General features: G+C 39.8%; 1 protein-coding gene across 9 annotated transcripts in view; it reads left to right on the top strand.

Moving 5' to 3' along the window:
* The first annotated feature begins 1,097 nt into the window (after window positions 1–1,097).
* Window positions 1,098–16,682, top strand: part of HP1BP3 (heterochromatin protein 1 binding protein 3) — a 35,106-nt gene continuing 19,521 nt past the window's right edge. For 2 of the 9 annotated variants that reach the window (XM_059915267.1, XM_059915322.1), the window contains exons 1-7: window positions 1,098–1,216; window positions 6,107–6,302; window positions 6,747–6,846; window positions 9,494–9,647; window positions 10,968–11,127; window positions 13,534–13,677; window positions 15,527–15,607. In XM_059915267.1, coding sequence (XP_059771250.1) covers window positions 6,207–6,302; window positions 6,747–6,846; window positions 9,494–9,647; window positions 10,968–11,127; window positions 13,534–13,677; window positions 15,527–15,607 — 735 coding nt within the window. In that variant the 5' untranslated portion in view covers window positions 1,098–1,216; window positions 6,107–6,206. Of the gene's footprint in view, window positions 1,217–1,649; window positions 1,761–1,808; window positions 2,367–3,432; window positions 3,545–6,106; window positions 6,303–6,746; window positions 6,847–9,493; window positions 9,648–10,967; window positions 11,128–13,533; window positions 13,678–15,526; window positions 15,608–16,682 lie in introns of those variants that run through there. The other 7 variants (XM_059915275.1, XM_059915289.1, XM_059915295.1 and 4 more) reach the window with 7 other exon arrangements.

Genomic DNA, 16,682 nt, shown 5'->3' with positions numbered 1-16,682 from the left:
CCTTGTGAACATGTTTAATGGGACACCAGAGTGCCAGGGCATTGGTAATGCCATCGGGACATTAATGGTAACACTAACCTTGTAAGGAATTTTTGGTGGTGGTGGTTAAATTTTTATATACCTCCCTTTGGAACTGATGGAGTGGATGGCTATGCCTGGGAAAGCTGGTGAGACAGTTAAAGTGCTAACGGCAATGCCAGAGCCTGAGGACTGGACTAGCAAGTGCTTAAATGGTTTCATAATAAATCTTTGGGATGACAGGCACATGCGTTTGAGTGCTAGTCACACTGCTCTGATCCTCAAGGCAATTGTAGTGTTTATTATTTCCCTATATTCATTACCCGAACCCCCTCTATCCCCGACAAAACACCTACTACTTCAGGTACATCTAATTTTCCCAAACCGACTTTGAAAAGTTACATTTTTAAACAGTACGTACAAGCCGAAGTACGCTGATACCAACGTAAAATGGCAATCCAAAGGGAATTCCCTGTTTTCTAATGCCACGGTTTCCTTGTTGAGAACCGTCCCTGCATATGCAGATTAGGGAGCCAGGGAAGACCGTTTCATTGATTAGAAAAATCAACTTTTACAGTTCTTTTCCTGAGTCATTACGCTACCCTGTACTGTATGGATACTTAATGGGAACGAACGTGAGGTACTGAATTTTCCGCTCTCTGGGTTTCTAATAATTCCAACCGCCTTCAAAGAAGTGTAGTTCTTGTGCTGTGGCTAAATTCAGAAGCGGGAAATGCCAACCCCTCTAAAGGCAGACGACGGATCGCCAAAACCAGGGACTGAACCAGAGTAGAGAAGGGTTGAGTGAAAAGAGTGCCCTTCCGAGGAAACCGAAACCTCATCACCCAAGCTAACGGACGCCACCCGGGAAGCGCCGGGTGGAAGGTGCGAGGATACACAGACCCCGCCCGGGCGTGCCCACATCCCGGAGCGCCCTCTCGCGCCCCCGCGCGCCCGACCGGGGAGGCAAACCTCGCGCGCTCCCTCCGCTCCCGCGGGCTGGGGGTGCGGCCGCCGGCGCGCGCGGGGGCGGGGCCGGCTTGGGGGGCGCGCGCGCGGGGCCGCGGGCAGGGGGGCGGGGCGGCAGAGCTCAGCGGCTGGGCCTGGAGGACAGCGGCGGCGGAGGTGACGAGCGGCAGCGGGAGCGGCGCCGAGAATCCTTGCGGGACGCGGGCGACAGGAAGGGGGGAGCGCAGAGGTAACTCAGGACGGAAAAGGCGGGTGGGGAGTGGGCGCGGGCCCGCTGGACCCCGAGGGCGAGTGGCGGAGGCCGCTCGCCCGGGGCGCCGACGCCGCTCCCCGAGAGGAGGGGGCGGGGCGCTCGCGTCCCCGGAGGTGGTGCCTTTTGTCTGCCTTCCCCGACCGCTCCGCCCCCTTCCCTTCCCCCCACTGCGACCTATCCCCCTGCCCCTCTCCTGGAAGCCTCCTCCGGGGCCCTCTGGCGCGCGCGCTCCCGCCCTTGTTTTGTTTGGACGGGGGAGGTGGGGGAGCTCTTCCCTGATCGAGGGCCCTGCGTCCCAGCGCGCCTGCGCCAGCGTCCTCCCGCCCGCTCCGATTGGCTAAGGTCTTGCGCATGCTCCCGAGGCCCGCGGTGGGCCCCGCTGTCCGCTCCCGCCCTCCCCCTCACCCCACTCAGCGGTTTTCGGAGCCGGTTCGAAAGATGCCGGCGGCGGTGACTGGCTGTGGCGAACCCGCCCCCCGGGTTCTCCGCCCCCGCCGCCGCCATTACGGAGCTCCCAGCGGTGAGTGCGCCGGGCGCTGGGACTCGCGGTCCGCAGCCTCTTGCGTCGCGCGGGCGGGCGCTGCTCGGGTCGCGGCGTCGGCCTTCCCGCGCGCATCCCGGAGCTGGAGCCCGAGCTGACAGCTGCAATGAGCGCGCACCTCGGTGTCCGCCGCCGCTGAGCCCGCCGCCCTTTGCCTCGCCGCCTTCATCCTGGCTCCGCTCTCCCCCCCGCCTTGTGCTCGGCGCCGCACCGGCCGCTCCCCGCCTTTGTCTCTGCTGGTCTTCCTGCCCGGTTCTCTCGGCGGTCCGGGCGCGGTGTCAGCTGTTGGCGCCCCTGAAAAGCCTTTGCTGCTGCTGCCGCTGCCGCCGCGACGCGGGCCTAAGCTTTCGTTTTCCCGTATGGCTTTCCTAGAGCTTGTTAGTCACTGCTCCTTAGGTGATGGGAATTTAGCTAATAAAGTCAAACCTGTGAATAGGGGCGTTTGTAAAGAGCTGGAGGCAGGAGTGGTGAAGTGAGAGGCCCAGATTTGAGATTTTGATACCGAATTGACCACTGTCTGTGACCGAGGACGAGTCACTTAACCACTTTGAGGGAGTGTTCACCCCTGCACAGAGGACGGCCAAGGTGAACTTTACCGCCCTTTCCGCGTATACATTTTCTCTCTGTTGTTTATCATGCTTCCCGACTTTATGTTACATTGAAAAGTGAGAATCTAGTTAAAAGTACAGCTAGGAATTCACCTGGGACTTTATGGACAAAGCTGGCTTGTCTTAGAGTGAAGTTACACGTGTCTAGTTTTATTTTGGAAGATAGTTTAGTTTTGTTTAATTTGGCATAGGCATAAAACTGTTAAGAGCTTTTAAAATTCTTATTGCTTTTTTCAAAAGTTTAGTGTAATGTGTTTCAAAGTAGAAGTAACATTTTTAGAGGTTATTTTTGGCCTTGTTTTTAAGCTTAATTGGAAGATTGAGGGCGAGAACTTGGAGGAAGTGTCCTGAACTCTTCGTGTATAGATGAAAATCCTAACTCTTTAGCCAGTTAGATTGTGCGTGTCTTAGGAATAGGTCCCTGTAGTGTCCATATCATCTGTGCCCAATATAGACACTGATATATTGAAATAGGAAAGCGAAAAAGAAGTTGCTAGCTAATTATACGCATGCTTTTTGTGACATTACCCGTTAAGTCTGAATATAGTTAAAGATTTTAGATTGGGAACAATTTGATGTAATCAATGCATAGCTAATGATATTATAGTGTACAATGTCTTGTGTACATTTTATGGTAAAATATGAAATAATAATACTTTCCCTAAAATGCTTACTTTCAAGGATATCAGTAAACTGAAATACATTGTTGAACTACTTATTTTTCTAGTGCTTTCTCAATGTAGAGAAAGTAAATTAGAACTCTGAAATTACAGACTTTCTACTTTTACAACCTTTTCTTTATTGCCTGCATTTAAACAACTTAGCACCTCCCTTGACAAAAGCTAATCTTTGTTATGTTAATCTGACATTAAATTTAAAAAACAAACAGATTGATGACCACAGAAAGACCACATAAACCACAGGTAAACTCAGATGGCACATATAAGAACCCAGATGAAAAACTTATTCAAGTTTCATCTATTCATTCTTTCACTTAATAAATATTTATTAAGCACCTATTCTGTGCCTGGCATGTTTCTTAGGCACCAAGTATGCAGCAGTGAACCAGCCAGATAAGATTCCTGCCAGGAAACAAGTGTGGCGGCCTAAAAGTCTGATCATTCAGAAATGTAGCAACGAAAGTTAAATTAATGGGTACGTGTGATGTTAAGGTAGTGTGAATTAACCATTCATATAGTTTTGTTAGCTCTGTGATGAACAGTAAACTTACGGAATAACTCATTAACCAACCTATTATAAAGAAAGTGCTATAGACTGAAGCCTTAAGTTTCATGACCTTTACTAAGGAAATGAAGAGCTGAGGCAAACGTTTCTTAGTATTTATATTAAGTTTTAAATATTTAGTTTTATTTTTTAAGTGTTCTTCACACTTGCTGAATATAGTAATAAGTACTGTCAGGTGTCATTGTTCGTTCAACTTTTTTTCCCCAATATTTATCCAGCACCCAGTATGTGCTGGGCATCCTTCTAGGTGCTGGGAATACAGTGATGAATTAGTCCTAGCCCTTGTAGTGCTTACATTTCACTGGAAGAGACACATAATAAAAAAGTAAATAGACATATATTGAATTACACGTGGTGTTAAATGCTATTACAAATGCAATATAAAGAAACCTGAAAAAGAATAAGAAGGATGGGAGGGCTTTCTGAGGGGGTGACACTGAGCAGAAATCTGATTGAAGTGTCTAGGAAAAGAATGTTGCAGTGTAAAAGAAGAGCATGTGCAAAGCACACACTGAGGACCAAAAGAAGATCTGTGTGTTTGGAGTCAAGAGAGTAGAGTGGTGGGTGGAATAGTAAGGGGTGAGATTACTGAAATAAGGGGTGGTGGTGATGGGGAGGTTTTAAGCAGGAAAGTGTCAGGCCCTGTTTTTTTTGGTGGATGCAGCCAGGAAGACTGGCAAACCAACTTATTTCTCAGTTATTCCATCCTGGGCATACTTCTTACCTGACCTAATTTAAACTAACATTCTTGTCCTCAGGTTAATGTTGTCTAATGTCTTTATGGACCATGTACTTGTTGCCCTGATTTCAGTCAATTTTATCATCTTGGCGTTGAGAGTAGTTTCCCTCGCACCCCCACTCCTTTTCTGAAACCTGTTTGTTTCAATTTTGAGCAATTAGTAAATATAGAGTTGACTGGAAGGGTTTCGACTTTTTTTTTTTTAGTATTTTACTTTCAGGGAAAATATTTTTTAAAGATCCTCTACGAACAGAGACTACTGAAGGTTTTGCTGACTTCACAGTATCATTTTCAACCTAGCTAGTATTATCATAGGTTAAGAAAGATGAATTCATTAGTATCACTTCACCAAGAATAACCTGATCATGAAATTTTACTTCTGTATGGTATTTACATGTAAAAGTATCATCAGTTTTGCTTTTTTTTTTTAATCGAGGAAAATATATTACTATGTTAAGTTCTAGTTGGATGAGGGAGCAAGTTTATGTATTGAAATTATTCCAAGATAGACTTTTAGCTTTCACAAACCTAAATAATGCCCTTAAACCCAACTTTTCACAAATGAGAAAACAACTATTTTTATTTTTGTGTTTTATAGTTGTTGAAGTGAATTTCTATATGAGCATTTTAAGTAGTTTTTGTAACAGTTAATAATTTTAAAATATTCATGGATATTCCTAATTTACTCTTGATAATAAGTTTTTAGCGTATTATATGATCTTGAATTCTTTCAGCTGCCTTTCATTGCAGTTGACGGATAGTTCACAAGTCTGGCATTGCTCTTGGTGTTCCCATAAAAAGGTTTTCCCTGTAAACGTGAAAGCGTCCTGTATGTTTGGAGCTTGAAACTATTACCTGACAAATTGAAAGTTCTTAAATTCCTAGACAGGGTTAGAGCTTAAAGTAGAAGCTGAATGACTAGTCTACTCTTTCCCAAGTCTTCATTAATGTTCAATGGCACAAAGATCTAAACGCCTAACTGATGATTTTCTTATATTTTGGAAGAGTTTTTATTATAAAATGTTATTGAGTCCCAGATGAGGATGGGCAGGGCAGAGGGTGTTAATGATCGGGTAAATTTGAGTGATTTACGTGCGTTTTATTTTTAAATCTTTAATTTTGTTCTTTTGTGCTAATTTTGCTTAGCATTAAAAATATGACAAACAAGGTCTTAGAGGCATACTTATTCTCCTAGGTGATGGTCTGAATTTGCTTTTCTGAGTCTGGAGGCTCTTAGACTGTCATGTTCTTCAGCAGTATTTTTGCCCTTGTATTACTTCTCTGATGGAGATGGAGTTAAGGTTACAGTTAAGTTTCCTGACCCCTTTGAGAACAGTAACAACAATAGCCTCTCTCTTTAGTAAACTGATCTTTGAGTAAACCTTGACTAAACTGTCTCTAGGTCTCCTTATTCTGTTCTTTCTAAGTTCCTGATACTAACAGGCGGGGATGGGGTTAGGTCCCTTATGAGCTTTCTTGTCCTTGTTGCCTTTGTTCGTGTGGAAGGTGCAACAGCTGCTGTGGCTTGTGCATTTGTCTTAATCGCTGCTTTTACATAGTCTATATTTTGATAGTGATTTTATCTTTCTGAATGATAACTGACCAAGTCATCTGTCACTTAACTATAAGTTTTATAGTGAATTTTTTTTCCCTTTGGATGTATATGAAATTTAGACGTTTTAGTTTAGTTTTGTTTCTGTTAATCTTCATACCAGGTCTTTTCTGTGCTTTAGGTTGATTCTTCACCACACTGAAACCATTAGGAAAAATCCTTGTGGTTAACAGCAGAGGCTTCAGAGTGTAACCTGTACTCGGGCCTAGAAATTATTTTAAATGGCGACTGATACGTCTCAAGGTGAACTCGTCCATCCTAAGGCACTCCCACTTATAGTAGGAGCTCAGCTGATCCACGCGGACAAGTTAGGTGAGGTAGGGGCTGACACATTCTTGAAGCTCACTCTTGGATCAGTCCCTGACTTCAGGCCCTGCTGGGTCCTTCTTGGTACCTGTTCCTTCCTCTGCTTGGGGGAGTCTGGGTTATGCATCTGAACAAATCAAGTAGATACAAAGTTCTTTTCATCTTCCCTTTCCCCTCAAACTCCTGAGAAAACCTCCAACCTTCTAAATTTATTCCAAATCAAGTATAATTACTTATTTCCATTTGAAATTCTAGCTAAAGTAAAATACATTGAAAAGTACTTCTTAAGAATCATATTTCATTTCAAAAAACCTTGTTAAAAGTAATTTGCATCAGATCCTGGAGTCGACTTGAAGAATTCTCCTACATCTTCTGACACCCAGTTAGGCCCCTTGAGAAAGAGAGAAAAGAGAAATTTTGTTTGCATGTGTGATTATGGCCATTTCTTTTCTTAGAAGGTAGAAGATAACACCATGCCGATTCGTCGAGCTGTGAATTCTACCCGGGAAACTCCTCCCAAGAGCAAGCTCGCTGAAGGGGAGGAAGAAAAGCCAGGTAAAGTAAAGCGGTGGACAACTTCAAAAGGCAAAAGTTTCTGCTCCAGTTTGGAGTGTCCCATAAATTCCCTTGAACTTAATTGTTCTTTTTTTATGCCTCAGTGTTTGGGGGGAGCATTTAGAGAGAGAGGTGGTACGTGTTGGTATGTCATTTCCAGACCATGTGGGCAAAGAAAGAATTTCATCTTGTCTCTAAAGATTTTTAGAAGGTGAAAATTTCATGTTCTTGGAATTAAAAAACAGAAAGATGGTTGGAGAGAACAGGAATGGTCGAAGAGTAGCTTCTGGGCATACAGTGTCATGGGGATGAAGACCCTGCAAGAATGGAGGACTTGGGCCTTCAAGGTGGACATCAGAAGGCTCAACCAGAAATCATCAAGAGACCTTAAGGGAGCAAATGGGCGATCAAAGCATTGGTTTGTAACTTTGGTGTTGGTGGAGAGAAGATTGGCCAGGCAGAGGTGGGAACATAATCAAGAGAAAGGTAGAACTGTCAATCTGGAGTATTTGTGCTCCTTTATGGCACCTCTAACCACTTCTTCAAGTGGAACTGCTTTTCTTGTTCTTGTGACCTTTTTCTTTTTCTTTTCTTTTCATTGCCAGGGACGAGCACTTGGTGCTGTCCCTGTCGTGGCTGTTAGAACCAAATATTTGCTGACCAGCATATATTACGAATAAAATAATACATGCACCTTTGATGCCTCTATCCTTGGTGCACTAGGGATCTGCTCTTCTCCAGCTGAGCCTGGATTTTGTCTCCGAATCCTCAGACGAATACTACAAGCATTTGGGGTACTCTGGCCTAAGGCAGTGAGGAGATGTGGGAATCAGCATATTAAAAAAAATAATAGTTGCTGGTGAGTTGAGGATAGGTTATTTTTTTCAACACTGAGATAAGCCACTTGATGGCCCATCTTGAGCCACATTTAACAGCCAGCTAAAGTCACTATGTCACTAATAACGTGAGTTTTCAGAATACACCAGAGTGTTCAGGTGTAAGGTATTAGAAAAGTCAACCGAGAATTTATAAAGGACCAGTAAGACACTTCACAAGTTGTGTTTGTTTATCTTATCTCTGTCCCATTATAGTATTTTATACATGAAAATAATTGGACTTCACTCATGTTTTAAATTTTATAAATCCAAAAAGGCAGACACAATAGTTCTGTGAGTTGGAAACAATGTCTCATATGTAACAATGTCTCATTATCTGTTGAGCAGTTGAACCTTTATTAAACCGTAAGCTTTAAGCGAAAATAATGTGGAATTTAATTTGTAGCCCTGTTGTTACAGTAAAACTCAGTAAATGGTCTTGGCTTTTCAATTTTTTTAGAATAAGGCAATGTAAAAATAAGTAAACATGACTAACTAAAAGTAAGTTCTTACACAGACAGTTAGATCGGCCAGTTAGGTCAGATCGTTGGGGCGAAGGGTGGTAAAAGATACATCGTGATTAAAAAAAAATACATCTTGTAGTTATCTGTATCACCAGATACCATTGTTATACTGAAGTTCTAGCCTTAATATTTGCATAACAGCTCTAGAAGCAGTAAAAGAGGCCAGAGGAGGATGGGAATCAGTATGAGTGGTAGCCTACAGGTTTCCCCTAAAGCATTTTGTATAATGTTCATAATAACTCTGTGAAGTAAGGGTACTGAGATTTGGAGATGTCAAAGAACTTTCCCTAAGATATCAAGCTAGAATGTTAGAAAGTCTGAACTTGAATCCAGATATATCTGACTCTAGAGCCTTGATTTTTGCTGAGCATATATGGGAGGATTTTTCACTTACCTGCAAGTCTGGTTGAAGAGCATAATCCAGGATGATTTACAAATTATAGTTGACTATCCTGAAACTTGAGGTTTAGAATTTTAATTTGTAGAATTCCTTTAGCATTGTATGTATATGTGGTTTGGCTATCAGAAGGAAGTGGCATTTTTAAAAATTCTCTTATTTATGTGAAGGCCCCAAAGAAGTCTTCATTATGCCAGTAATGAGTTCACATAATTTAAATGACGAAACTCTTCAAGCATATCCTTTTTTTTTTTTGCCTAGTTTTGGCCACTGATGCCCTTTTCTTTGAAGTCTCTGCTTAACCATTTCCTGGGGTTCTGTCTTCTGTAGTGGCTGCTCAAGGAGACCTACTGAGAAAAGACACAGACAAGCAACTGCAGACCTCAGTATTTCCCCCTCTTATATTTCTACGCTTGCCAGAATCATTTCACTTGGAAAATAAATATTAATTTTCTATTATTTATTCCCTTACTAATATTAGCCTGTTAAATTATGAAATGACTAATTTCTTAATTATGAGTCTCATCATTAATATTATAGAGTAAAACACTCAAGAGATTTGATTTGGGGTAAAATGAGTTTCCCTTTCTGTACGATTTCCTGATCCTTCTTTTCTCACCTAATGGTCTGGATCAGCAACCCCTTATATAGGCAGTTTGCGTGACATAAAGCAGGAAAAAAAACTGTACTCATAGTCATTTGTTCATTTTAGGATACAACTGTTAATTGCAACATTTGGCTTATCTGTTTAAAGAGATAAACTTTTACCTTTTTATTGACTCAGGTTCTAACGTATTTACTTGATGCAGTTCTACTCACCTGATTTCTTTTTTTTTTTTTTTTTTTTTTAGAACCAGATGTAAGTTCAGAGGAATCTGTCTCCACTGTAGAAGAACAAGAGAATGAAACTCCACCTGCTACATCTAGTGAGACAGAGCAGCCAAAGGGGCAACCTGAGAATGAAGAGAAAGAAGAAAACAAGCCTTCTGAGGAAACCAAAAAGGAGTAAGGACTTATGCCTTCTTGCTATTTATAAGTGAAGACTATGTAAAAGGACTGTAGGTCAGATTTTTTTTAAGTGATACAACTTAATTTATGCTAGATACATGCTATTTGGATTTACTTTTTTTGCAATTATCTTTTGGAGTAGGCTTACGATGTAGTCATATGGCCTATTAGGATTTGTAGTAGTTACCAGAACAGTGGTTTGACTGATGCAAAATTCATTCTTTCTGGCTTTGGCATGTGTTTTTGTGCTTAGAATTCATTGTGGGAGTGTCTGCTATTGTAAACATTGACATAATTTCAATAAGAAATGGGACGTGACTATAAAAATCTGACCTGAGAGATTCTTTTTCGTTATATTCCTCCCTCTGTGCAGGAATGAGTTATTTTTACGTGCTTATGTTAGAAAGCATTAATCTATACCAAGACATTGCTAGAGTGATCTAAAACTCTGTATATATTTGATGAAGTATTTAATTGGAGGGTGACTTTGAGAATCTGAAGGCAGAATTCGCTATTGATAATCTGTATAATGTGATGGTGATTCTTTTTTAATTTAAATTTTTTTTGCAGGACAGCTGGTAGCATTCATTCTATTCTTTTCATAATTGGTGAAAACAGGAATTACTTTTTAAATAAAAGAATGACTTAGAAATAACTATCCCTTCCAGGTATAATCCTCAGGGAATCCTTCATCCCAGTTTCATAGGTATATGTAAGGTCTGTGGAATTTTTAGCAGCTACCCTTTCTTTTAGGTACATGGAGTGTTATTATTACTTAGAATAAAATTTGTGTAATGCTCTATGGTTCACAAAACTTTTTATAAACATAATATCATTTCTTGCAGCACCTTGTGAAGTATTTGGTATTATATTACTGTTTTACAGCTGAGGAGATTGAGACTCAGGTCACTTGCTAAGATCATATAGCTAGTAAATGTTGGAGCTGAGACTCAAACCCAAGTTTTCTGACTTCAGAACTTGAGTTCTTTGCACTGTACTGAATCGCATCTGTTGCAGTTGTTACTAGAATTCATTTTAAAATTCTCATTTCTGTACTGGCCCTTCATACTAGTGCTGATTTATATGACTCCTCTCTCCTGTGTGCAGCTGGGAGAACACACCTTTTTGGTTCATTTGTAGAACCCAATTTTTAAAAAATGTTTTATTTTGTAAAATGTTGCTTATTTTACGTATCACCTCAGTGTGGAAATGAATTAAAACATTGATTTTTATCCCTCTCTGGTCTTTTCTTCTTTCTGACTTTATACTTCTTTCTGAAGAGTTTATCTTGCATAATAACAATTCTTTGTTTTAAAGTGAGAAAGATCAGTCTAAAGAAAAGGAGAAGAAAGTGAAAAAAACAATACCTTCCTGGGCTACCCTTTCTGCCAGCCAGCTAGCCAGGGCCCAGAAACAAACACCGATGGCTTCCTCCCCACGTCCCAAGATGGATGCAATCCTAACTGAGGCCATTAAGGCAAGTTTTTATTTCAAGCAGTTCATCTTAGATTTATTCTGTTTGTCTCTTGCGTATTTGAAAATGGCATACTCCTGTGCAGACATCAGAAATCTTGCTCTGCTTCCTAAAAGAGATTTAAATAGAAGAAAGCCATTGCTAAGTTCATGTTTTTATAATATTATCACATTTGGTGAGCACTGTTAATTTTTTTAAAAATTCAGATTTACTATAGCAAGTATTTTTAACTTATCTTTAGATGTTTTTTTTTTAAACTCAGTTTATTTTCAGTATAGTTTTTATTTGAAGGCTGAACATGTTAATTCATTTAACAAACAATTAAGGACTAGCTTCTCTGTAGCAGGCAATCCTACTAGTGATATAGCATAGAATAAGACAAACAGAGTCCTTGCCCTTATGAAATTGAATTGTGACTCAGGGTAACTGAATAGCATTGAGAAAATTTTTATTTCAAAAAAGTATGCTATCTTTAGGTTCATTTTCAAAGCTTATGTCTAATATTAGTAGTTGGTTATCTTTCACACCAGAACTCTTTTAGAAACCTCACTACTTTGCTTCATCACCTAGTCATTCCAAAATACTTGCAAAATCTATCCTCCTTTCATAGCTTTATAACTTTGCTATAATTCATTGACTTTCATTAGCTTGTGTGATCATCAGATACTGTTTTCCTGTTTTAAGGGTATCTTCTAATCTGACCTTGCCTTTTTGTGTGTAAATTTTTCTGGTTCATTTTGCCATGTTTATTTCACATGATCAGATGACAAGAGGAGTTAAAGTAGAAGCCATAGACACTCTGATTTCAGGGACCTTGTTGTTAGGATCTGAGTCAGAATTGGGGAGAGAAGGCTACAGATCAGTTTAACCAACGGTGGTTTACATAGGAAAGAGGAGCTTGGTGCTCATTCTTAGAATTTGAGAAGACGGCACTGACAAACTGGAAAAAGGTTTGCCTTCAGACCTCTCCCTACACTCCTTCAAGACAACTCTCAGCTCATTAAGAAAACTTTCCTGGTTTATATAGCTTGATTATATAGTGAGATCTCTTTTCTTTGTGTAGCCTTTCTTCAAGGATTTCACTTTGTGACCGCTCAGCCTAGGTTTGGAGGAGCAGGGTTACAGTGAGGGTGGAGAAGGGACTAAATTTTAAGATAATAAAACAAAAAATTTAAACAGTATAATTAGGCCTGAAAAATAGTTTGAATATGATTATGCATATTTGTACAAATGAAATACATATATATATATATATATATATATATATATATTTCATGTGTATTCCATGCAGTGTAAAAAATCACAATTTCAGACCATTGACACCATTTTCTGAATTGAACAGGAATCTTGATACCTATTTTCATCTTATTCAGTTTGGTGGAGCAAGGGATTGTTTTAGCATTAGAATGTGCTTTTCTGCTTGATTTTCTTTACTCTGTGTTTTCTTATAAGATCAGGAGAAAACTTCAGTAGGTTGTAATAGGTCAGAAACATTTACTTGAAGCAGGTGATTCATTTCAACACAATCCATATTAAATTGTGTTGTACAGTCTTTTCTGGTCCATCTGTCTGTGACTTATTTTTCTTTATTGTCAGTGTATAAAATAACATTCAACCAAGTCTTTATGCAACGACAGTGAGTAAATCCTATGGTCATTTTATAGACAATGGCTACGCAGAATTGGTGGACTAGCTCATTAGGTAATAGATGCTGCTTGTGTGCTTCAAAATGTAAAGCTTTTGAAACAAAATTGCTGCCTTTGTGACGTAATGACCTGCTTGAGTTTTCCATGGGCATTAGTCAAATGGAATATAGATAAATAGGATGGAAAAGGAAGAGGGCACTTTAAATTGCAATCAAATGCTCTCATTGTTGTCCAAAACTCCCCTTAAGGCTTTGCATCTGTAAACCCAGTTTTGTGCCATTTATTCAGATTATCTTTGCTTATGGTATCTGCTGGCATTCACACAAAGCCTGCAGAGGAATACTGGTTCTGGTGTGCTGAAGTTCATTCCATAAAATGGGCCAGATCCGTGAACCTACAAGGGATAGAAATGCCCTGCTTTCCTCACTTTAATGCTAAAGATCTGTCTTCTAAATACAGAATAGAATTAGAATGGAAAGAGCTTCTTCATTAACACACAGAATGTTGTTCACATGTTGTATCTTCTCTTTGGCTGTTTTGAACAATTTAAAATTGTTGCAGAAATATTGTTAATTCTGTATTTCTCCACAGCCATGATGAACTGAAGTTACCTGCAATACTGTTCACTCTTTCCTGCCATTTTTATCATCCATTATCAAGTTCACTTCCAAAATAATTTATTTTGAAAACATAGGTGTCAGAAAACATATGAAAAACAACTAGTTTAAATTAATGTATATGGTTTGATAAATCTGTTTCCTAGGCATGCTTCCAGAAGAGTGGTGCATCCGTGGTTGCTATTCGAAAATATATCATCCATAAGTACCCTTCTCTGGAGCTGGAGAGAAGGGGCTACCTCCTTAAACAAGCACTGAAAAGAGAATTAAATAGAGGTGTTATCAAACAGGTATTAAATGGTTGTTTGTAATAAGATCATTTCAACATGTATTAGCTATAAATCCATATTTAGTAACGTTTAGGCTTTTTGTGCTTTGTGAATTTGTTAGTTAAAATAAGTTAACATGATGATGAAAAGCTTAAAGATAACTATTCTAGAGAACAGAAGCAGTATGGTAGTGTAACTTTTTTTCTAGCAGCCTGTACTTTTAATTGGATTTTTGTGGGGCTGCTTGTGCTTGAGATTATGTAGTGCTGCAGATTAGAAGTGGGGTTGAGGAGTCCAGTTACTGCAGCAGCAGAAAAGGTAATTGTTCTTGTCTTAGGGTTGTTAGTTTTAAGGCCTAACTTCTGTGGCTAGACTGGTTATCATTATAAATTAGATTTGCACATAGGTTCACCTTAACTTTTTAGTATCTGAAACTATTAAGGCTTTTGGGAGCATCAGATAAACCTGAGTAAATTGAGAATAATACTAAAACCAATATTGATTTCAGGCATAAATCCATGTTACTTTGCATAGTACATCAAAACTTTACTTAGAGCTATGAGGATATTTTGTACAACACAGTGAATATAGCCAATATTTTATAATAATTTTAAATGGAGTATAATCTATAAAACTTTTGAATCACTGTATTGTAACCTGAAACTAATATAATAATTGTAAATTAACTATACCTCAACTTAAAAAAAAAAATTGTTTAAGATCATAAAAATCTAAAGCTAGAATGAACTTTCTTGTCAATCTTAGAGGTCCAGAGGGAGGAAGTAACTACCAAGGCGCCATGGTAATAGCAAAGATGGTTCTAAAGATCTAGTCCACTGCATTTCCAGAGTCCTATTGCCTTTTTTCTATATCTTTTTGCATGGTTTGATTAATATAGAATTCTGTGCCACTCAGGCATTTAAACTCCTCTTAGGAACTTTCAACAAGTGCTTAACTCCACAGATACATTATTGAGTGTGTCCTGTGTGCCAGGTGCTTGGGGGTCCATCTGTGAGTAAAACAGATTCCTGTGATGGAGCTTACATTCTTCCTTTCTCAAAATGTTGTAAGACTGATATTTAAATGGCCTTTAAAATAATCATTGCTTAAAATATATTATCTAACCATTATAATTAGTATCATAGTATATGTCAGCACAGTTTATTAGCTGGCTTCATGTTTTTCTTTTTGAAAATATAGTTTGTGACCTATTTTGCCTCATAGGCTGACCCTCAGTTTGATGCTTCAACAAGTTTATAGGCTGAAAGCATTTCCGTTTGATTGCTGTATTCACAGCGGTGTAGGTGAAGCTAAGGTGTGGAGGACTCAGGTTAATGTGAAGTTCTATGACAGCACTTCGTAAACTGTGGAAGTATGTTCTAAGACTTCCACATACCGTCATGTGCAATGTCTAAAATTGCTAGATAACCTTTCCCATATGCAGTAATAATCTGTAACGGGCGAACTGTAGGAAGCATTGTGGCCTGAGATTAACCAGGCCTGAACTTTTGCCAAGGAGCTGTCTTCCTTTCAAGATAGAGGTTTTCTCACTTCTTTTTTTTTTTTGAAAGCTTATAGTAGACTGTTTAACCTGGTATCACCAGTTTTGTAGATGAGGAAACAAACGCTCAGAGGGTTTATGAGGTTGTCCAGTATTGAATAGCTAAATGGTACCATAAATAGGATTTGATTCCAAGTCTTTTGACTCATCCATTCTTGTTTCTCTGAGGAGTTCAGCAGCACTTTACATTAGTTCTTGCATCACCGTGCCCTGTAATTCGCTTAGTCTAGTATAAAGTTATCAATATGAGTACCAGAATAATTTAAAATAAAAATACCTGTTATTGCAACTAAAGTTAATTTACTTTAGGTAAAAGGAAAAGGTGCTTCCGGGAGTTTTATTGTGGTCCAGAAATCAAGAAAAGCACCTCAGAAGTCCAGAAACAGAAAGGTAAGAAGTCTGTACCAGTTTGAGCACTGTAATACTATTACTACTACTAACAATACAGTGCTGACTGAGTGTTCACTGTGTGCGCTGTGCAGGATGCAGCCTTTCTATGAAGGCCTGGAGAGGTTATCATTCATTTGCTCATTATGGTTCAGCCAGAGAGTAGACGGGACAGTGTGTGACTCCAGGCACTCCAGCCCTGGGCCCTTGGGCGTAACTGCCCTCTGTTGAACTATGGGCAGCTGTATGAGTTACACTGCTTTTTTGTGAAATACCTTTTAAACTAGAAGAGGCATACAAGTACATGTTTACCCAATATTAGATCCTAAAACTATACCTTAAGCCAGTTTTTCTTTTTTGTAGATACTAACACTCCCCCTCCTCCAGACACATAATTTCATTTATGGGAAGTATACGATAATAAAGTGAAATATGTAATATTTCCTGTGTGTCAGTAATTGAAATCATGACTATCCCTCTGCATCTCCAGTGTTACAGCACTGGAGATTTTTGTACTTTCTTTATAAGGCTTTCAAACTTTCAAAATGAACTTTTTTGTACATTGCTGTCTGGTGCTGCATGATCCTTTTCATTCTTTGTTATTGAAGGCCAACAATGTATTAAGACTTTTAATACCTTTTAATTTTTATATGTATTTTTAACTCTCCCAGTTCAATTTTTTTTTTATTATGATTATCTTTGACTGCATTGGGTCTTCGTTGCTGTGCGTGGGCTTTCCTAGTTGTGGCGAGTGGGGGCTACTCTTCATTGTGGTGCATGGACTTCTCATTGCGGTGGCTTCTCTTTGTTGCGGAGCACAGGCTCTAGGTGTGCTGGCTTCAGTAGTTGTGGCTCGTGGGCTCTAGAGCGCAGGCTCAGTAGTTCTGGTGCACGGGCTTAGTTGCTCCACAACATGCGGGATCTTCCCGGACCAGGGATCGAACCCGTGTCCCCTGCATTGGCAGGCTGATTCTTAACCACTGCACCACCAGGGAAGTCCCTGAAACTTTTATCTCCAAGAAGTTGCCACTCAAGTGACATTACACCACTGTGGTATGAATTATTTGAATATTTGCTA

Source organism: Balaenoptera ricei, chromosome 1 (genome assembly GCF_028023285.1).
Source record: "Balaenoptera ricei isolate mBalRic1 chromosome 1, mBalRic1.hap2, whole genome shotgun sequence".
Taxonomy (NCBI): domain Eukaryota; kingdom Metazoa; phylum Chordata; class Mammalia; order Artiodactyla; family Balaenopteridae; genus Balaenoptera; species Balaenoptera ricei.
Note: the sequence above shows the minus strand (reverse complement) of the source record. Positions and strands in the feature narration are given on the sequence as shown.